General features: G+C 54.9%; 1 protein-coding gene across 2 annotated transcripts; it reads left to right on the top strand.

Annotated features, from left to right (window-relative positions):
* Positions 1 to 195: 195 nt before the first annotated feature.
* SF3A1 (splicing factor 3a subunit 1) lies at positions 196 to 19,408 on the top strand. 2 transcript variants are annotated; one of them, XM_061385329.1, is made up of 17 exons: positions 196 to 280; positions 4,378 to 4,499; positions 8,759 to 8,966; positions 10,062 to 10,319; positions 11,293 to 11,367; positions 12,375 to 12,525; positions 12,893 to 13,086; positions 13,924 to 14,041; positions 14,297 to 14,482; positions 15,165 to 15,286; positions 15,385 to 15,630; positions 16,155 to 16,362; positions 16,855 to 17,009; positions 17,963 to 18,064; positions 18,178 to 18,249; positions 18,904 to 19,022; positions 19,260 to 19,408. In XM_061385329.1, exons 1-16 carry the CDS (start codon positions 218 to 220, stop codon positions 19,003 to 19,005), a joined length of 2,382 nt encoding a protein of 793 aa, XP_061241313.1. In that variant the 5' UTR covers positions 196 to 217; the 3' UTR covers positions 19,006 to 19,022; positions 19,260 to 19,408. The 2 variants fall into 2 exon arrangements, with proteins under 2 accessions (XP_061241313.1, XP_061241311.1); XM_061385327.1 differs by having other exon boundaries at positions 18,904 to 19,408.
* The last annotated feature ends 2,377 nt before the right edge of the window (positions 19,409 to 21,785 follow it).

Here is a 21,785-nt window from a genome sequence, read left to right as displayed (position 1 = left end):
CTGCCATGGCAACGGCGTCTCGCTCGCGGGAAGGGCGGGAAGTGACGTCACGGAGAAGGGGCGGGTCCGGACGTGCGTCAGCATCGCCCCCTCGGCGACAATTCGGTCGGCTGCCGCCATCTTGAGAGCTTGTCGTACTGTTGGTGCGGGGAAGGCGCTTTGACGCCGCACCGCTCACCTACACCGAGGCGGACTGGCAGCCCTGAGCGTCGCAGTCATGCCGGCCGGACCCGTGCAGGCGGTGCCCCCGCCGCCGCCCGCGGCCACCGAGCCCAAACAGGTACGGCGAGGTCTGAACCTCCACCGGCCGCTTGAGCAGGCCTAGGCCCTCCCCTCCGACGCGGGCGCTCCTAACTCGTGCAGGAAGGAGCTGCCGCTTAGGAGGATTTCGGGGGACTCCAAGTCCCAAGAGGCAGCGCGCTTCCCGCCTGCCTTCGGCTAGCGGAAGAAGCCTTGTTAGAACCGTGGTTCTCAACCTTGAGGTCCGCGGACCAGCGGCACTTGGGTAGATTAGAAATGCTGATTTCCCACCCCAGATCTTCTGAAATCAGAATTTGCGTTTTTAATAAGATCCCACGGTGATTCATTAACGTTTGAGAAGCCCTGTTTAGCGCATCCTCCAGTCTTGTGTGGTTAATTGGGCCTTTGCCCTGGAGTCCCTAATTACCCAGCCTGCACGGTACATCTTTTAATGTTAACTCTCAGCGTTTGTTTTGTGCTTACTGTAAGCCCAGCACCGTGCCAGGCTACGATGTTAGCCAAATGAGTGAAGCACAGTTCGTGACTTAGGAAGGTCACGGACTAGTGGGGAGACAGATAAGAGAGAATACTTAGTAAATATATTTATCGTCTCAGTCACCGTAAATGATGTAGTTTCAGACAGCCCTTAAAAAGATTTCAATCAGCTAAGGAGGAAGACGGGGGTCAGTAATTGCAGAGTGATAAAGTACGGGTAGTAGGAATGAGGCAGGAATTCTTTTTGAACAACTATTTATTTTGTATCGGAGTATAGCTGATTATCAGTCCATTCTAAAGGAGATCAGCCCTGGGATTTCTTTGGAAGGAATGATGCTAAAGCTGAAACTCCAGTACTTTGGCCACCTCATGCGAAGAGTTGACTCATTGGAAAAGACTCTGGTGCTGGGAGGGACTGGGGGCAGGAGGACAAGGGGACGACAGAGGATGAGATGGCTGCATGGCATCACTGACTCGATGGACATGAGTCTGAGTGAACTCCGGGAGTTGGTGATGGACAGGGAGGCCTGGCGTGTTGCGATTCATGGGGTCGCAAAGAGTCGGACACGACTGAGCGACTGATCTGATCTGATCTGATCTGATAGCTGATTATCAGTGTTGTGGTAATTTCAGGTGAAAAGCAAAGGACTCAGCCATGCATATACACGTATCTGTTCTTCCCCAAACTCCACTCCCATGCAGGCTACCACTTGTGATATACAATAAGTCCTTGTTGGTTATCCATTTGGAATATAGTGGTGTATACATGACCTTCCCAAACTCCCTAACTATTCCTCCCCCCTGGTAACCATAAATTTGTTTTCGAAGTCTGTTAGTCTCTTTTTGTTTTGTAAGTTCATTTATATCATTTCATTTTGGGAGGGATTGGGGGCAAGAGGAGAAGGGGACGACAGAGGATGAGATGGCTGGATGGCATGACTGACTCGATGGACGTGAGTCTGAGTGAACTCTGGGAGTTGGTGATGGACAGGGAGGCCTGGCGTGCTGCGATTCATGGGGTCGCAAAGAGTCGGACACGACTGAGCGACTGATCCGATCTGATCTAAGGGATGCCGTACGGTACTTCTCCTTCTCTGACTTACTTCCCTCAGTATGCCACTGTGAGTCCATCCATGTTGCTGTGAATGGCATTATTTCATTCTTTTTAGTGGCTGAATAATATTCTATCATACATGTGTACCACATCTTCTTTTTCCGTTCATCTGTCGATGGATGTTTGAATGGTATTTGCTTCCGTGTCCTGTGCTGCCTGCTGTGCTTAGTTGCTTAGTTGTATCTGACTTTGCAACCCCATGCACTGTAGTCCAGGCTTCTTTGTCCATGGGGATTCTCCACGCAAATACTGAAGTGGGTTGCCATGCCCTCCTCCAGGGGTCTTCCCAACTAAGGGACCGAACCCAGGTCTTTTGCATTGCAGGTGGATTCTTTACTGTCTGAGCCACCAGGGAAGCCCAGGAATACTGCAGTGGGTAGCCTGTCCTTTCTCCAGGGGATCTTCCCAACCCAGGAATCAAACTGGGATCTCCTGCACTGCAGGCAGATTCCTTACCAGCTGAGCTCTCAGGGAAGCCCTTCCATGCTTGGCTATTTTAAACAGTGGAGGCAGCGATTCTAATCAACATTGCTTTGATGGGCTAGAGGAGAGCTTAAGGTAGGCGAAGCCCATGGGAGTGTAAGCTAAGTTGTGTTCAGAAGGATGAATCAGTAGTTCACCAGGTAGGTGATGGGGCAGGCAAATACCATTCTGTATTCATTCAGCAAATTTATTTATTGAGCATATCCTATCTGTTGACCACTGCAAGTACCTCTGTAACCCTGGCATTTTACCAGTATTTGGGGAAAAATAAGCCAGGTAAAGCCACTTAAGTGCAGAGATACTGAGGTCGGAATCAAACAGTGCCTCTGGTCAAGGGTAAAGAAGGTTAAAGCATGGAGTTGGGAAAGTGGTACTTAAGAGCTGTATTACTGGGGATTTGAACTTTTCCTAGCAGGCTTTTGGGAGAAGAAGAACGGATGTAAGCTGGAAATTGACATGTTTGTGTTGCAGAAATGGAGGTAGACAGTGATGTGGAGAATTGCTCAGAGGAACGATTGGTCATGTTATTTGAAAGACGAGGACCTGGCCTACACTGTGGCTGGGGTGTGGGGCAGAGGGCACTGACATCACGAAAGATGAGATGCTGATGGTGCAGGCTCTCCTCTAAACCAATGCGTTGGAATCCCGGTTCTGCCACGTGGGCCTCTGCAGGGAGAAGTCTCCATTCCTCAGTTTGTCATCTGTAGAATGCCAGTAGTAAGAATCCTTAACATCACAGGGCTCTGTAAGGCTTATAGATGTAATATGCTTAAAGTGCTCAGAGAAGTATGTGGAACCTACTCTGTGCTTGAGAAGTGTTCCTTACCGCTGAATGTGGAGCTTGAGGAAAGGAGAAGAGACCCATGTTTCTGCCCTGGGTGACTGGAGGCACGGTTGGCTGTCCACGAGGAAGGTGGTTGGAGATGAAAGTGCCTGGGACCGTGACTCTTACGGCTCTGTGGCCACGTGAGAGTGACGGGGGGCATTGGTGTGGGCAGGGTGGTGCGGCCTAGCGGTGCTGGGAAAGTGGGGGATGCGCTGTCAGTGCCTACTGAGGACAGTGTGAGTCTGAAAAGAGGACAGAATTTGGGGGACACTCACATTATAGGGCAGGGGGTGAAACGGGAGCCAGGAGGGAGACCTGGGTGGGACGGTGGGCAAGAGAGACAGGTGAGAATAGGGCCCGGGAGGTGAGGCTCTTGTGACGGGGTGGTCACTGGTCGCATGGCCAGATAACCACAGTAGCTGGCCGTAGGCTGTCTTTCTTGACTTTGACAAGAGCCCTGATAGGAATGGGGATCAGGTGGGAGGTGAGGAAGTGGGGGCGACAAGCCTGAGGGCACACGGGCTGTTGAGCTACCAGGGGAGGGCTGGGGGAAGGTGGTAGCAGTCAGGAAGGTGAGGGTGGCGGAAAAGCTTTCTAACATGGGAGGCTTGGCCCTTTGTTAGAGGAAGAAGCTGGTGAGGAGAGAGTGTTGGAACTTATAGGGCAGTTAATGCTGAGCATTCCAGTGGTTTCACAGACCTCTTGAACGTTAAATGGTGGTTTAGACCATAGAATGGGTGTCGAGGGAAACGGCATTCGAGGCAGGAGTGGCCAGCAAGGAGTTTCCCATTTCTTTATTCAGCAGACGGTGGTGAAATATCCTGTATTAGGCACATCCAAGGGTGTGGGGATACACACACGGCCTTCTGGATTCTGGTTTCTCAGAATGTGGTCAGATCGATGTCCCATCGTTCCCCCTGCCACACATCTGAGTCACCTGGACGCTTGGTGAAAATGCAGACTCCCAGTGTTGCAGAGGTGGTCCAGCGAGGGGAGCCAGGGAGGCCGCTCTTCTCATTGGTCCCTGGGAGAGTCCCGTGCATGCCCAGAGCTGTTGAGAGAAGTGGTTCTTCGGGAGCAGAGGTTCCGAACTTGAGGAAGTCGTGATGAATTGAATGGGAGAGAGTCTGTGTTCTCAGTAATATCCTAGAGGAGTTTAACGGTTGGCATTCGACACTAAGCCAGAGACTTAAAGGCCTTCCTTTTCCTGTTTTCACAGCCCACAGAAGAAGAAGCATCTTCAAAGGAGGATTCTACCCCATCCAAGCCCGTGGTGGGTATTATTTACCCTCCTCCGGAGGTCAGGAACATCGTTGACAAGACTGCCAGCTTCGTGGCCAGGTAACGTAGCTGCTCCTGCTCGCGTGGGTCACAGGTGGGTTTTAGCACAGAACTGAATTCTCACGAGGTAACAGCTGGGTTTTTAGAGTGGCATTGTAGGCTTAGGCCTGTCAGCTCATCAGAGAGCACAGTATGGTGTGAGGTCGGCTGTGGGCAGGACTGGCATCTCTAACATGGTCTGGCGGTGGCAGAGGACAGGCCCACCCAGCTCCAGCGTCACCAAGAACCTGTGCTTCCTAACCAGGCCTGAAGAAGTGCCTGGAAGACTGTTTTGTCAGAGATGTGTGTCCGTTCTGAGCTGCTGGCCTGAGGAAGACAGAACAGGGAGTAGACAGTCTCACGGAGCAAGGACTGCATTCCTGACCCAGCTGCAGAATGGAATAGCATGCCCCCCACAGAGTTACTGTGAGGCCGGAGAGAGGGGACCGGGTGCAGTTTGGGTGCGTCGTGTAGCTGTCAGCCCAGATGGCGTGGAAGTCAGCTGGATTTCCTCTTGTCCCTCCCCATTATACTTGAGCACACCCACGCTTCCTCAGATGGAGTCTCCTTGATGGCCACTTGACTCCAAAGGTCAGCCATCCCTGGTGTAGTGCACTTCGAGTATTCCTTTGGCAGCCAGCAGGCCACGTCCAGCCTTCAGATCTTTTGTTCGTTCTCAGTGATTTCTCTAACTTTTGAATTGGTTGTCACTGCTTAGAAATGAGATTGCACCATAAGTCTGGATTTCTGGCTGCTGCTAAATTGGACGGTTGCTTGCATGGAAATGGTAGCCAGCCTCGAGCAGAGCACTGCCCGCAGTCAGGCCCGCGCTTTCCAGGGAACCACACCTTGACCCTGGGACAGTGTCCCCGTCTAGGAGTGGGCTAGCTTTGGTTTAAGGCAAAAACATCATTGAGTAGACGGGTCCTTCCTTTCTCAGCCTCCTTATGAAATGAAACATAGAAAGAGGCTCCTCTGGTGTCTTTCACTGTGTCAGGCTCCGTGTAAATTAACCTTCCACATTTCCAAGGTTTTGATTAACCTGGATACTGGGCTGAAACGGCTCTGTGCCTGATTAAACATTATGGGGCCATGTCTGACTTAAGGCAGCAGGTATTGCACGCATAACTTTAATATATCATAGCAACACTCATTCTTCCCCTTTTCCCCGGGTATTCTGAAGACAATAAACAGCAAGAAGATGTTAGAGGACGAATCACCGGTCTCACAGCCAGAATAGTTTCTACCAGCTGTTTTCGCTCTCTCCTGTCCTCCTGGGTCTTGGCGTCCTTTTTTAGGTCCTTGTACTGGTGGAGGTACTCTCACACCCTGCTTTCTCCCATCCGCCGGTGCTGAGCGTTCTCCTGGGTCGCCCCTGGTCTGCCGCCTGCTCCTCTCCGGAGAAGACGCGCCGTGTGCGGCGTTGGCCTTCCTTGACCTGGCCCACTCCTCTGTGTCTTCCTTGGAGGTTGTTCGAGCATTTCAGTTTGGCACATAAAGCTGGGAGGAAGTCTTTTCCTAGAAGAAAACTCTGTGTGGCGCATTGCTGGCCGAAAGAGCATTTTAAAATATTTCTTAAACATTTTGCCAAACGGCTTTCCAGTCATTTTGTGCCAACCACAGAAATAAGAATTCTTTCCAAGTTCCCTTAATAATAAATTTGTACGTCCGCATCTCTAGATCTTGACTTTGACTCCTGTCTGACTCTTGGCGACCCCCTGGACTGTAGCCCACCAGGCTCCTCTGTCCACGGGATTTTCCAGGCAAGAATACTGGAGCAGGTTGCCATGCCCTACTCCAGGGGAGCTTCCCGAACCAGGGGTTGAGCCTGTGGCTCCGGCCCTGCCTCCTACGTTGCAGATGGATTCTTTACCGCTATGCCACGTGGGAAGCCCCAATTGCCTCGGAGGCGTTTCTGAAGTCTGTGGACTTGCTTTCGTTAGTGTTGCCGTGAAGGGACAGGTCAGCTTCTCGGGCTGGATTCAAGCAAACGTGCAGGACCCTCTGCTTTACTTGTGTGGGGTTCACGTGTATTGAGTGAGTAAAATTCACCAGGCCAGTGTGGTTTTCCAAAAGAAGTTTTTTCTCTCTAGGTTTGGTTTTCCCTTCCCTGCATTTTCCTGTCAAGAAACTGAAGTGGAAATTACCCTTAAAAAGTCCCACCAGCTGGGTTGAGTCAGACTCATGTTTTTTTTTTCCTGCTGAAATCTATTCCTTATGTTAGAGAATATAATTCTAAACATAAGTGAGTGAAGTCACTCAGTCGGGTCCAACTCTTTGCGACCCTGTGGACTGTAGCCCACCAGGCAAGAATACTGGAGTGGGTTGCCATTTCCTTCTCCAGGGGATCTTCCCAACCCAGGGATCGAACCCAGGTCTCCTGCATTGCAGGCAGACGCTTTAACCTCTTAGCCACCAGGGAAGCTAATTTAAAGCAACAGAGTAGCTTGGAATAAGCATGTCTGTCCTCTCGTCATTTTATATTTCAGATTGTTACCAGATGTGAGGTTATGGCTTAGGAGTTGGTGGTAGAGAAGACAACCAGAGCCCCCTTTTTAGCAGCCCTTTGGGTGGCAGCCTTGTTTAGCCGTATTTAAGTGGACATCGACCTTGTGTGGTTCACATTATTTTACGGTGGGGGGAACCCTTCGTCCTCGAGCATGGGCTTCAGCTGGGCTAGCACACTGTCACACCCAGACCTCGCGGTGTTAGTCACACCGCCGAGTGTGACCAGAACTTGCGGAGGAGCTAGCCGGGGTGTTGATGACCGCGGCCGCCGAGGTTGCTAAGGTGGGGCACAGCGTTGCCTGCGCCCCGCCTCCTCTTCAGGTGACCGGGCCGGGGCGTGGAAGTCTGAGGACGGGGGGCGGACTGGCTGCCCCCAGCCTCTGGAGCCGCCCCGTGGTGTGTCTGGGGCGCTCTTGAGAGCAGGGCTCTGGCCGGAGGAGTAAGGGAGGCCCCACAGCCGTCTCCTGGCTCCCAAGTCACCTCTCCTGTTCGTAGGGCAGCCCCTTCCAGCCTTCAGAGCAGTAACAGGCCCTGGGGTGTTCAGGCCTGTGTGGTTCAATAGACTTTGGCTTCTCGTTCACTCATCAGTTTTCTCAATACTTCAGAGTAGAGAGAGAAGGTGGTGGTATTTAGCCATATTTTACCATGGGAAATTGAGTCAAAGAGATGTTCAGTAACTTGGTAAGTCAGTAGTGAACCCCAAACTTGAACACATCTATATCTTGTCTTTAAGGTGAGTGCACTTTCTGACTGATAACGGGTATTGTGGATGTGTGACACCTTGAAATGTTACTGTTGGGACTCTATTAAAAAATCAGGGTTCCCTATACATCACGAGAGGGACGTTTTTCATTCTGAGGGTTTAAAGGCATACACACTGGGGACATAGGGTGTGTGTGGGAAACTCCTCCAGATACAGAGAGACGGGCCTCCCTGACGTCACGTCACTGTCCTGAGTGTGCTTTACGCAGCAGCTTGGACCCCGGGCCCTGGAGAGCAGTGTTTCCTGTATGAGTCCACCCAGTAGTAAAGGAGGTGATTATAGCCGTTACTTGGACAAGGTGTTAAACCCTGTTCACGTTTTCTTTTTTTTTCCATCCTTGCTGGCTAGAGGCCAGCATCTCAGTTTAGTGTTAACACATCCTTGATGCCTCACAAGCACTCAGTCATCCTGCTTTTCGACTAAGAACTGCTTTCAGTCTCAGCAAACTTTGAACTGAACTTGAACCGTGCCATGCTGCTTTGATTTCATTGTATTGACTCGTATGATGCCTTTTGTTAGCAAAGCCATAATGACTTCTATTTGAAGTAGTAACATATGCCTTCCTCCCCCTGTTGCCCCCTTCCCCCCGCAGCACCCCCACTGCCCACCCCCCCGGAGCCCTCTGCAGTGCAGTGAGAGCGCGTGGAGTCCTAACCCCTAGACGCCGGGGGATTCTCATGCCTTCCTTTGAAAGTATTTTTTTCGAAGTGAATACATTTTATTAGAAGGGCGCTAGTGAGCTGGTTTTAGAGCTGGCGAGACTGGCAGAGGTGCTGCAGGAATGACGGAGGTCTGAGGCCCTGGGGTCGCTGAGGCCTGCGTGGGCTGCAGGAGGCAGGGGCGCCGGCCGCTGACGCCAGGAGTCTCGGGGAGGTGACCTGCTGTGCCAAGGGAGGGGCCCGTTCGAGTGGTGGGTGGTGGCAAGAATGGGACTTGAGTGAGCCGTATTCTGGTCCAAGCACTTGAAAGGGCTGGGGTATCGATGCTTCTCTTTTTTCCCTTTTTCTAGAAATGGACCTGAATTTGAAGCGAGGATACGACAGAACGAGATCAACAACCCCAAGTTCAACTTCCTGAACCCTAACGACCCTTACCATGCCTACTACCGGCACAAGGTCAGCGAGTTCAAGGAGGGCAAGGCTCAGGAGCCCTCAGCCGCCATCCCCAAGGTCATGCAGCAGCAGCAGCAGGCCTCCCAGCAGCAGCTGCCCCAGAAGGTGGGAGCCCGCCCTGCACCTCACTGCCCTGGGGCTGGGGGAGGGAGACAATGAACTGCTGTCCACACCCCGCAGCCACACGGGCAGGAACGTGAGGCCTCTGTCTGCATCTTACAGAGGTGGATGCTGAGCCTCACACAGCAGAGGGTTGCTGACAGTTGGCGTTGGCTGAATGCCTGTCCAGCTCTGTGCTCAGAGCTTTGGCAGCCTTGTCTCACTGGTGCCTCACGGGCTGCGTGAGGAGGCCAGTAAAATGACCCTTTTTCAGACGAGGACTCTGAGGCTCAGGGAAGCACAGTCCACCCATGGCCACGGAGTCAGGACCCTAAAGTCCAGGCTCCCAGTGCCTGCTCCTTGCCTGACCGTGTCGTCGGGGCAGTGCCACGGCGTGGCTTGTGGACCCCTTCTTGTGTGTCCCTCTCTCCTGTCTCACTTCCCGGGGCCCCTCTGTGTGGCCTGTCCTCATACCCTCGTAGCACTGGGGAGGACTCGGGCTGTCAGTGAGGACACGTTTTGCCTGCTGTGTGGACCTGGACCGACCTTTCTCTTTGCTCCCTCCTGAGCCATGGTGACAAAGGCTACCCCTTGTGTTACTGTGGGAAATAAAGGTTGGAGAAGGTTCTGAGACCTTGCATTGCAATTGATTACTCCTGGTGCCTCAGGCAACCTCAGTTTCCTCATCTGTAGAAAGAATTCCCAGTACTTGTGTCCACTCATGGTTCGTGTGGAGGTCAGATGAGGGGTCCTCTGCACATGTGTAGGGCTTCCTACATCCTCTGTCCCCCTTGGGTGGGATTTAATAAACTATCCCTGTTGGATCTTCTGCCACCCAGTTTTGGTCCTCAGTTTCAGGGCAGCAGGGGACATGCAGAGAGACCACGGTTCTCACTCAGAAAGCCACTCAGGAGCTGAGGCCACCCTTGGCCGAGACATCGATGCTCTTTGAGTTGGGCTTCTCTCCCTCCACGTGCTGGGGCATGCGTGTGATTAACAGAGGAGTAGAGAGCCATGCCGTCCTTTGGTGGTGCGAGCCTGCCCTGTCTCTGGAGACAGTCCACCTCTTGCCTCTCGCCTCACATTCCCTTTGCATCTTAGGTTCAAGCCCAAGTGATACAAGAAACCATTGTGCCCAAAGAGCCCCCTCCCGAGTTTGAGTTCATCGCAGACCCCCCTTCCATCTCAGCCTTCGACCTGGACGTGGTGAAGCTGACAGCTCAGTTTGTGGCCAGGAATGGGCGCCAGTTTCTGACCCAGCTGATGCAGAAAGAGCAGCGCAACTACCAGTTTGACTTCCTGCGCCCGCAGCACAGCCTCTTCAACTACTTCACGAAGCTGGTGGAGCAGTACACCAAGGTGCCTGGGCGGGGCCCCGGGGGAGAGCACGCTGTCGCCAGTGACGGCTCTCCTCCATCCTTGGACTTGAATGGCCTTGGACAGCCATTCAAGTCACCAGACCCGAGGGTTATTACAGTATCAAGTTTAAGTGAGCCCTGGGTTAACTTCCCCTAGCGGGCTGCTTCCAGGGTTAACTGCTTCCTGTTCCTTCTCCCTCAGAACCTGGGTATGGACATTTAGCACTCTAACCTGAGGGCGCTGGTGTGTCTCTGGACTCGGGAATTCCAGAAACAGATCTGTTCTTGGGGAAGGGGGACAGGGAGGGTGGAGTGGGGCTGAGCCGCTTTGCCAGTGAGGGTGGGTATGGTTGGGCCGGTTGGAAAGAGTGGCTCTTTTACACGAGGCCACCATTTGCTCTCTTAGCAAATAAGCTTTGAGTGCCAGGCGCTGTTCCAAGCTCTGGGTATGCAGCAGTGAACTGAAGACAAAAATCTCTTGTCTTTGTGGAGACTGGTCTAGCGAGGGGGCAACAACTAAGCGCAGCGTTAGTGTGTGTCAGATGGTGATAAACACCGTGGCTAAAATGCTACAGAGAAAGCAGGGCATGGAAGTCCAGGGAGGGGGAACCTGTGGGCTGCAGTCTTCAGCATGGTCACTGGGGATCCTGGGGGCCTGTGCAGAAGCGTAAGGGCAGATCCGCCCCGGGGTAGTCACTGCATGCTGACGGTGTGCATGGTGATCTGCTGGTGCTTTTACTTACTCCCTGCTAATCCTCGCAGCCTTTTACGTTGATAACGCCACCTTTAAGTGGCGGCGTCACCATTTTGTAGAAGCAAACCAAGGTATGGGGGTTAAGTACCTTGCCTAGGGTCGCCCAGTCAAGTGCAGCTGAGGTTGGCCCTGTCATCCCGTGCTCTCCTCTCTCCTCCACAGGCCGCTCTGTCCTGTGTTGTGCTGCACTAACAGGTGCTTTAACTCTTCCGTGTTTCAGATCTTGATTCCACCCAAAGGCTTATTTACCAAACTCAAGAAGGAGGCAGAGAACCCCCGGGAAGTTTTGGACCAGGTAAACTGAATTTCTTCCTTTCTTCCTTTTTAATAGTTTTGCTTATTTGTGGCTGTGCTGGGTCTTTGTTGCTTTGTGCGGGCTTCCGCTGGTTGTGGTGAGTGGGGGCTGCTCTTCAGTGCGGCGTGTGGGCTTCTCGTGTTGCGGAGCACAGGCTCTGGACACGTGGGCTTCAGGAGATAGAGCACACGGGCCCTCGAGTGCTCGGGCTTAGCTGCTCTGAGGCATGTGGAATCCTCCCAGATCAGGGTTCCAATCCATGTCCCCTGCATTGGCAGGTGTGCCACCAGGGAAGTCCTAAACTGAGTTTCTTACAACCAGTTACTGACCGCACAAGTTACAGTGTGTGGGTTCTGCTGTGTGTTTGGAAATGGTCTCTGAATCGGCCCCTTGTTATGCTCCAGGCACAGTCGTGGTGGGAAGAAGGGCATTGAGGCTGCAAAGAGCAAAGAAACCTGGGTTCTCTGGTCCCTAACTTGCCACTCTTCTCTTCTCTTCTCTCAGTCTCCGGTTTTCTTCTTTTGCTAGAAGCCAGCTTTTGAATGGGTTCTTGGGCAACAATTGCCTTTTGAAGTCTGGTTTACAGAGTCAGGAGACCAGGCATGTTGATCTGGCTGTTCTGGGAGGCTGCTTGAAGCCTTCGGTTTTGCAGGCTGTCAGGCAGCCGCGGCTCCTGTGGGCACGTGGTTGTCACACAGACTTCCTGGGAGGGAGGAGTTTGCTCGCTACCCGCCAACTCAAGCAGAAAACTTTGAGGTTCTAACAGAGAGCTGCCCTTGGGGCCCAGACAGAGGTCTCTGGCATTCAGATTTTCATCCTGTCCAGACTCTGGGCCTGGCTGAAACCAGATGCAGATTCCATAGTCTGCTCCAGGAAGTCCCTCTGGTGGGCAGAGCAGCCTCCTGTTCTGAAGGAGACGCTGGCTCTGGTGAAGGCCCTGGAGGTGACAGCCTCCTTGGGAGCCGACCCTGATTCAGCTCAGCACTGTGCCGTTCCCCTCCCTTCAGGTGTGTTATCGCGTGGAGTGGGCCAAGTTCCAGGAGCGTGAGAGGAAGAAGGAGGAGGAGGAGAAAGAGAAGGAGCGGGTTGCCTACGCTCAGATCGACTGGCATGACTTCGTGGTGGTGGAAACAGTGGACTTCCAACCCAACGAGCAAGGTCGGTCTGTGACTCCTGTTGGCAGAGCCAGGAGCTTGGCGCCATCGTCCTGGGAGAGCGGGCCAAGCTGTCCCCGGGGAGCGGGAGGATCCCGGGGAGTGGGCCAGGCTGTCCCCAGGGAGCAGGAGGATCCCGGGGAGGCTTCTGTCTCCTCCCTGTTTCCAGAAGACTTCGGTCCTCCCGCTGCCCCAGTTACACGCAGTTCAACAGATAGCATTGTGCGTGGCCCTGGGTGGGCCTCTGGGGGTGGGAGAGAGACCAGGCGGCCCCAGCCCTGAGAGCCGACGGCATGGGGCGGGCCGCCCGACAGGCCTCTGATGGGAGTGTCTGCGGAGCCCTCCCTTGACTCCTGCTCGCCCTCTGCCAGGGAACTTCCCCCCGCCCACCACCCCGGAGGAGCTGGGGGCCCGGATCCTTATTCAGGAGCGCTACGAGAAGTTTGGGGAGAGCGAGGAGGTCGAGATGGAGGTTGAGTCCGATGAGGAGGACGAGAAACAGGAGAAGGCGGAGGAGCCTCCGTCCCAGCTGGACCAGGACACTCAAGTACAAGACATGGACGAGGTGCGCTCCTGGGGGGCCTGGGGTGACTCTTTCCTGGAGCCAAGGGCAGGGGGGTGCGCTCCTCTGAGTGAGTGTGCCAGCCCCCTCTTGACGCCTGAGAGGAGGCCTGGGTCCTGAGTAAGGCGTCCCTTTTTCCAGCTCGGGCAACAAAGGTCCCTTCGTAGGCGAGGCTCCGTGAGCCCTGCCGGCTTGTTTGGTGACCGTCCTCCTCTGCCCAGAGGCCCCGCTCACTACCGCCCCCAGGCTGGCTCTTCTTAGGGAACCCTCTGTGCCGGATACTTGGATGCTTTTGAGCCTAGGCCCAAACGATCAGCAGTTTCCAGAGCTTTTCTGACTGTAGCTTGTGCTTCCTCTGGGCGCCTCTGCCCCTTTGAGCCAGGCCTCCCCGCAGGCTTAGAGTCTCCAGAGCCAAGCCACTTTCCTCCCCTCGGAAAGAATTTGTGTGCAGCCTGAGAAGAAAGGCCCACGTGTCTGTGGGAATTGACTTTTTCTCTCCCTCCCAGCGTTGCTCTGTGCGTGGCTCCCGTTGAGCGCTGACTTGCCCCCATGGCCCTCCCCAGCACGTTAAGTGCCGTTGGCCTCCTGGGACTGCCTGGTGCCAGCTGCTGGAAATGCCTGGGCAGAGTGTCAGCACCACAGCCCCCAGCGCTGCCATTCAAGCTGTGAGGAAGCTGCCTGGCCTGCTGCCGGCTGGCCCCGGCTGCCCAGGGAGCTTAGCATGGGGATGCTGGCCGGCAGGGGCCTCGGCTGCTTGCCACCCTGCGAGCTGCCGGGCTCGGCTGCAGGGAGGTGGCTTCTCGTTCCTGCTCTGAGTCACGCCACTGCCTTGCTTTTCAGGGTTCGGATGATGAAGAAGAAGGGCAGAAAGTGCCGCCACCCCCGGAGACACCCATGCCACCTCCTCTGCCCCCAACTCCAGACCAGGTTATTGTCCGGAAGGACTATGACCCAAAAGGTGGGTTCCGTTTTTCTGCCTCGTGTTTCTCAGACCTGTGTTTGTTTCCAGGATGGGGGCTTGTCATAAGGCATTGGGAGCCCCTGTGTCGTGGGCCTCACAGCAGGGCCTGGGACTTGGTCGTCTGTGGTGCCCTGGCTCAGCGCACAGGGCCTGGGAAAGCATGGCACTGCGTGGGCAGTGCAAGAATGAAGCAGCACCCTCTTAACCCAGGCTGCCACCCAGGTTCTCACTCGGCCCTCTGTTGCCTTTCAGCTTCCAAGCCTCTGCCTCCAGCCCCCGCTCCCGATGAGTATCTTGTGTCCCCCATTACTGGGGAGAAGATCCCTGCCAGCAAGATGCAGGAGCACATGCGCATTGGGCTTCTCGACCCCCGTTGGCTGGAGCAGCGGGATCGCTCCATCCGTGAGAAGCAGAGCGATGACGAGGTGTACGCGCCAGGTGAGGTGGGGTGTTCCCCACTCGGACCACACCCCTCCTTTGACTCAGCCCTAATTCACTTTGGCCCATTGGGATCTCTTAAGTTAACAGTCAACTTGCTTTAATCAAATGCAGAAAGCTTTGAGGTCAGCAGGAGCTTTTGAGGATAGGTGTGGTCTAGGAAGCTACAAAAGAACCGCCTGTTTTCTAGAAACCCTGCAGAGGTGGGCACCCGAGGTGGGTGGCGTGTGCCCGTCGGCATCCTGGAGCAGGATCTGACTGCAGCTGGGAGGGGTGCTCACTCCCAGGCCATCTTGGAGTGGAGGCTGTGGTGGCTGGAGGGCGCTGTTGGTCCCTTGATTGTGAGAAGCAGCCCTACAGGGAGGGAGCAGACTGTCCCGGAGGCTGGAGACCCCTCTTCTAGAGTCCGGGCTCTTCTCCTTGCCACGCTGCTCATGTGGCTCTGTCCTCTCAGATGCCTTTCGTTAAGTCGGGGTTGGACGCGCTCCGGTTTCCAGGCCTAGTGCTCATCAGGCGGCCTTCCCCAGGCTCAGAGGGCTGGCACGAGGCACTGGGACCCACAGACAGCTGTGTCCCGTAAGAACAGCCTCCACCTGCACCGACTGAGCCGCCGTCCTGTCGGCTGGGCACCGGGTTTAGTTTTCCTCTCTGTTGCCCGCCTCTGTTGTCTGGCTCTGTCCAGGTCTGGATATCGAGAGCAGCTTGAAGCAGCTGGCCGAGCGGCGTACAGACATCTTTGGTGTGGAGGAAACGGCCATCGGTAAGAAGATCGGCGAGGAGGAGATCCAGAAGCCGGAAGAGAAGGTGCGGCTCGGTGACTGCCACCACCTTTCCTGTTGCCAGCACCCCACTTGCGCTTAGTTCCGGGAGCCCTGACCAGTGTGGCTTCGCCTCCCGTGCAGGTGACCTGGGACGGCCACTCTGGCAGCATGGCCCGGACCCAGCAGGCCGCCCAGGCCAACATCACCCTCCAGGAGCAGATTGAGGCCATCCACAAGGCGAAGGGCCTGGTGCCGGAGGATGACACCAAAGAGAAGATCGGCCCGAGCAAGCCCAACGAGATCCCCCAGCAGCCGCCGCCGCCGTCCTCAGCCACCAACATCCCCAGCTCGGCCCCGCCCATTACGTCGGTGCCCCGGCCGCCCGCGGTTAGCCCACAGCCACCCCGGACGGGTCCCTGGAGCTGGGTTCCCCGGGTTGGACAGTGCCGGCTCAGGGCAGCGGTCTCACAGGAGCCTGAGGGCAGAATGGGTCAAATCAAGAGAAAAGAACCCTTTAGTTAGAAGTGGGAACCTCCAGGCTGGCCTTCCATTTGTGTGGAAGGGCTGGAACTGGGAGGGAGGCGGGTGGCGAATGTGAGAAGCAGGCTTGGGTGGGGGGGCCGGGAGGACTTAAGGGGCCTTGGAGGACCGCTGGCCTGACTCCGGTGGACTGAGTCAAGGGCAGTCTCCTCAGTTTCTCTCTCAGTGGGTGGAGTCCCAAGCGGCAAGAATGTCGCCCTGGGTCTCTCTCCGTGTGGTTTGTGGTTCTGTCAGGGCCCGTGTGAGGCTGCGCTCTTAGCCCCAGGCTATCCAATGCTGTCCCCAGAGGCTGCAGGGGGTCGGCTGCCGGCTGGTGTGCCCTGGGGTGCAGCCTCGGCTTCCCGTGACCCGCGGGTCCCTCCCGCCAGCAGATGCCGCCTCCCGTCCGCACCACAGTTGTGTCCGCAGTACCTGTCATGCCCCGGCCCCCGATGGCATCCGTGGTCCGGCTGCCCCCAGGCTCAGTGATCGCCCCCATGCCGCCGATCATCCACGCGCCCAGGATCAACGTGGTGCCCATGCCTCCCTCGGCCCCTCCTATCATGGCGCCTCGCCCACCACCCATGATTGTGCCGACAGGTCAGTGTCATGTCGTTTTCCAGGCCACTGGGTCAGTGCTACAGACCAGGCCCGGAGCAGAGCAGTGGCTGAGGGGAGCGCCAGCTGTTCGAGCTGTGGCTCCAGCCCAGAGGAGAGCCTTGACTTAGCTCTGTGAGAGATTCCTGGGGTGGAGGAGGTTGGGCTCCTGGCTCTTGGGGGAGATAGGCTGATGAGGCAGACTTGGGGTATGTGCACCCAGTGGGGTCAGGCCTGGACGGGCGCTGAGGCCTGTTGGCGGCTCCTGCTCCTTCCGTCGGCCCCGCCCTTCCTCCAGTTTCCTGGTACCCGGTCTGGGCAGGCGCCCAGGTCCCCTGCTGGGGAGCTCACTGGCTGCCAGACTCAGCCAGGAGTGGTCTTTCATGCTTCTGCCTGGGAGAAGTCGGAAACCTGTGCAGTCTCCCCTCACCGTCAGCTGCCGGGGTCCTGGGCACCTTCCTCCCACTCACGTGGCTGCTCGCTCCTGCCCTGCAGCTTTTGTGCCCGCCCCGCCCGTGGCACCTGTCCCTGCTCCAGCCCCCATGCCGCCTGTCCACCCCCCGCCTCCCATGGAAGACGAGCCTGCCTCTAAGAAACTGAAGACAGAGGACAGCCTCATGCCCGAGGAGGAGTTTCTGCGCAGAAACAAGGCATGTGACCCAGAGTTGCCCACACGTGCAGTGTCTAGACAAGTCGGGGGACCGTCCTGCCCCCATTACACGCCTTGGCCCACCCTGTGCTGCTCCCATGGTTTTGGCTTCTGGGACCTAGGTCAGCTGCTGGAGGCCCAGGAGGCTTCTGAGGCTTCCAAGTGCCCAACATGCCTGATGTGGGGTCAGCCGCCAGCTGTCAGCGGTCCCCCTGGTGTGAACGGTCGTAGAGGCCAGCAGGGAGGCCCAGCTGCACAGGCAGCCGGGCTCCAGTATGAAGGGGGTTCAGGACACAGGAGGAAATTCTGGGGACAGTTCTTCGTTTCTTTGTGAACTTTGCCTCCAGTTGCCGCCCTCAGGAGTCTTGTAGGGATCCTGTTGGGATATTAGGAACAAGGGCTGGGAACCTTGGCACTTCCGGGGCCTGGGGAAGCTGGCAGGCTCTAGTGAGGAGGCAGAAACAGTCCCAGCCCCACTGCCCCAGGGCATTTGAGCAGATCCTTTTTTTTTTCCTTTCTGACAGTAGTTTCCATTTCTTGAGTACCTACTCAAGTGCTGGGATAGAACCACGCCTTTTACTGAAGGCTCGCAGCCTCACCAGCCAGCAGTTGTGATCAGCTGCTTCACTGAGTTGGGAACCCAGGTCTTCTGACCTCACAGTTCATGTTCTTTCCCCTGTGGTACTTCCTGAGGCTTGCAGAGCACTTTCATGTCCCTTCTTCAGCTCCAGCCTAACCATTAGGCAGGTTAGGGATCATTCTAAAGAAGAGAGATCAGTTCTTGAAAAAGGGGAGTGAGTTGTTCCATGTCACAGGTGGTGTCAGTAGTAAATCAGGCCAGAGTCCAGGAGTCCTGATGGACAGGTGACATTGTCTCAAGGGCCCGGGACTAGAGAGCGTAGTTCCTGTTTGACCCAGGACTTCCCCGGCATAATGGCCACTCCTGATTTGCAGGGTCCAGTGTCCATCAAAGTCCAGGTGCCCAACATGCAGGATAAGACAGAATGGAAACTGAATGGACAGGTGCTGGTCTTCACCCTCCCCCTCACAGACCAGGTAAGAGTTGCTGCCCCCAACTGGCCTCAGGCACAGGGGCACCAAGGCCTCAGGGGGACGCTTCCTCCAGCTGACCTTAGCGAGGGGTGGCTGACCGCTCCTCCATCCCACAGGTCTCCGTCATCAAGGTGAAGATTCATGAAGCCACAGGCATGCCAGCAGGGAAACAGAAGCTGCAGTACGAGGTGAGTTGGGTGTCAGCCGCCCTTGTCCTCTGTTGTCCCAGAAGCTAAGTCATTTGTGGGATCAGGAGTGGGGAGATGCCTCGTTGTGGCCATGTAAGTCCATCCTAGAAGCCATGATGCTGGTGGCGGGTGCTGGGGCAGGTTAGTCTGACAGGGTGAGAGGCTCTGGCAGGGTCACAGCACAGTCTTGTGTGGGGTCTGGACGTCTCAGTGACATCTGGGGACAAGACTTGGGGGTGCTCTGGTAGGTTCCTGCCCCGGGGGTGGAGCCACCCCAGCGAGTGTGGCCTCAGGCAGCCCGGCTTTGTGCTCAGACACAGGTGGCGGCCCAGCCACCCTGGCACGGCCAGATGAGGGGCTGCTGCGTTCACCCTTTTTGGACTTTGACTCTGATCCCTACTCCAGGCCTCAGTTTCCTTCTCTGTAAAATGAGGCTCTTGGACTAGCTGGCCTCTCAATCTTATGATTTGAGAGTCAACATTCATGGGTTGATGAGGGCCAGATTCTTGGGAGTGTTGCACTCCCGCCCAGCGCCACTCCCGTTCCTGCCCCTCATGCCTTCAAGCCCCTGTGTTTGCTAAGAGTGTTGGGAGCTGTGAAGCAGCTCATTGTGCTCACACTGCCCTGGGCTGAGGCACTCCTTCTATTTCCTAGGGCATTTTCATCAAGGATTCCAACTCACTGGCTTACTACAACATGGCCAACGGTGCCATCATCCACCTGGCGCTCAAGGAGAGAGGCGGGAGGAAGAAGTAGGAGAAGCCTGCTCTCAGGTCCTGCCACTGTTGCTCTGCCTCTCCTGCCCCCACTCCCTGGCCCCGAGCCAGGAGACCCTGACTTGCACATTTGTGTCCCTCTTGCTAAGTTTGGAAATTCAAATTGGCCGGCAGGGTTCCCCACCCCCACCCTCAACATTGATCACAGAGGGCTTTCTCAGGCTCTCTCCTCCCCAGTGGTCCCTGGAATCCCTTTGTGCTCGGGTCTTGGTTGGAGGACATTCGTTTCTTCAGGCAGCCTGTTAGGAGACGTGAAACCAGGAATGCCCTGTAGGATGCGATCACAGCGCCAAGTGGCTCGTAGAGAGTGGCTGTCGTCATCATCGTTGATCATTTGGTATTTTGCCACGGGCTAATAAACCTCTTCAACCCTTCTTGTGAAATCAGTGTCATGAGACTTGTCTCCTGGCCACCTTGCCCTGTCTGGACCTAGGAGTATGGAGTACGGCACGGTGCCTGTGGCTCCTCTTCTGCTCTGAGAAATGCTGGGCTTCTAACTGAATTCTTGCCTCCATCCAGTCTTGTATGACTCTTTCTTAGGTATGTTTTTATTGCCTTTTTGAAACACATGGATCTTCAAAAGGCATAGCCCTGTGTGTATAACAGACTAACACGGAACACCTTCAACATGCCAGGACCCCAGAAGAACACAGAGCGCTGGGCTGCAGTTCCTGGGTCAGTGGGCAGTACGCAGATGAGACCAGAGGGTGGCAGTTTCCCAGGCCAGGGCTCACTCATCACCTGATAAGTGACCTTGAGCAGGTGGCTTATGCGGAGTGAGCACAAGTGTATGATGAGGTTTTTTTTTTTTTCTTTCCAAAAATGTATTTATTTTAAAACTACTTCATTGTTCCAAGGCCATAAACTGTTTTTGTTAAACTTTATAAAATTATCCAACTACTTACTGTTTCAAGCACTTGATCAATTTTAATGAGGTAAGTGCTGTGCGGCTTGCAGGACCCTGGCTCCTGGCCAGGGATTGAACCAGGGCCAAGGCAGTGAGAGCCCAGAACCCTAACCACTAGGCCACCAGGGAACTCCCTGAGTCATGTGATCCTGATGTGGGCGTTCCTGTTTAACACGTGAGTGAACTGGGCACAGAGGCTGAATCACATGCCCACAGTCGCACAGTGAGAAGATAAAAAGAGAATGTGTGCAAAACACTTGCCACAGTCCTCGCCCCCTCGTGGGGGCCAGGCTCAGGCGGTTATTTTCAGAGTTGTGCTGTCACAGGGAGGTAGGTGCTGCTGTGCGTGGGTGTTCACAGGGAGGAAGTTGAGAGCCTGTTGATAACCATTTCCTGGTTTTAAACCTAATGTTGATTTCATTCTGAAGATCTTGTGTGTTTCCCCCCTGAGAGTTCCCAGTGCCTTTTCTTTCATTGCTTCCATTTCATCCTGAGAAGTCATTTCCCAGGCCCAGAGGGGTGAGGCCATCCCCGAAGTCACAGTGTTCTAGTCACCATTCCCTCCACTGCCTCGCCAAGCTCAGTTTCCAGCTCTAGACCTTGGGCTCAAGTGGCCCTTCGACTGCCAGTTATGTGGCTCCATTACAAACTGCTCACGTTTGCAACTTGGTTAGTGGGATGTTATTCCTCACTCTGACATTTGCTTCCCGCCTGGTAACTAGAAATTTCCCCCAGGGGCCAGGACTGAAATTTGGCTTCCTGAAGTTCCAAGGTTTGGGTGCCAGAAGTAAGCCAGCTGTTGGTTGCTTCTCCATGACCAACACCAGAAATCCCCCTGGACAGCCCCTGGGTCTTGTTCCAGGGGAAAGGGGGTTAGTAGAGCTGGGGGAGTCCCACACTCCAAGCTCTCTTCTCTTCCCGGTATGGCTCTGGGACCAGCCTGTCCTCCACAGATGGGCAGATCTCACAGGCCTTCCGTGACTGAGGCTGTGCCTAGATGTTGGGAATGCTGCTGGCGGAATGTCAGTGAATGGGTCCTTTGAGCCGCCGTCCAGGGCCTGAACTCAGCTTCCCGGAGCTCCTGAATGAACATCTGTTCTGGCTCACTCAGTTGCAGAAGGCCCATTGACCAGGCGGCCCTGTGGTTGCCAGTGGCTGCAGGCCCGGCGTGCAGCCCAGCTCTCTGCACTTCTTGTTTAGAGCCTACAGCGTGTAGGCAGCCCCTTGCTTGCACAGCTTTTCTGACCTCACTTGCATTCCTCTGGGGATTATCTGGCCAATTTTCTAGATAAGATGGATACCCCGAGGCCAGCAAGGGCTCTGGAAGGCTAAAGCTGCTCTTGTATTCCTGGTGACCACAGCATCCTCACACCTTGCCAGACTGTGAAATGGGGAGAAATGCTCCTGCTGTGAGATTTCTGGGAAAACGGCCTGGCGCGGTGCTTTCAGGCTCACTGATTTTGAAGACTTGGATGAAGAGGGTTCTTCAAGTAGTAGACACTAAGGAATTTCAGTTCCACCAGCTGCTTGAAATGAAAACCATGTAGCCCATTGGAGGCCACTAATGATTAGACCCATTTCACGTTCTAAAATTATATATTAAGAGAATGTATACAAAAATTGTATCAGAGTACTTGAAATATGCAGTACACTGTAATTACAGCCATCCTTTTAGGTAATGTTTCATTTATTCCTATAATGCAAAGGGGAAACAATGGAAATAGACTTTATTTTCTTGGACTCCAAAATCACTATTTCCATTGTTTTCCCATCTATTTGCCATGAAGTGTTGGGACTGGATGCCATGGTCTTAGTTTTTTGAATGTTGAGTTTTTAGCTATTTCGTTCTCCTC

This window comes from Bos javanicus, chromosome 17 (genome assembly GCF_032452875.1).
Source record: "Bos javanicus breed banteng chromosome 17, ARS-OSU_banteng_1.0, whole genome shotgun sequence".
Taxonomy (NCBI): Eukaryota; Metazoa; Chordata; class Mammalia; order Artiodactyla; family Bovidae; genus Bos; species Bos javanicus.
Note: the sequence above shows the minus strand (reverse complement) of the source record. Positions and strands in the feature narration are given on the sequence as shown.

What these genes read in the sequence shown, in the direction of transcription:
- SF3A1 (XM_061385329.1), top strand. Translation starts at nt 218, where the DNA reads ATGCCGGCCGGACCCGTGCAGGCGGTGCCCCCGCCGCCGCCCGCGGCC. An exon ending in GAAGGACTATGACCCAAAAG is followed by an intron (nt 14,042 to 14,296) that starts GTGGGTTCCGTT and finishes GTTGCCTTTCAG; the next exon opens with CTTCCAAGCCTCTGCCTCCA. An exon ending in TGACGAGGTGTACGCGCCAG is followed by an intron (nt 14,483 to 15,164) that starts GTGAGGTGGGGT and finishes GGCTCTGTCCAG; the next exon opens with GTCTGGATATCGAGAGCAGC.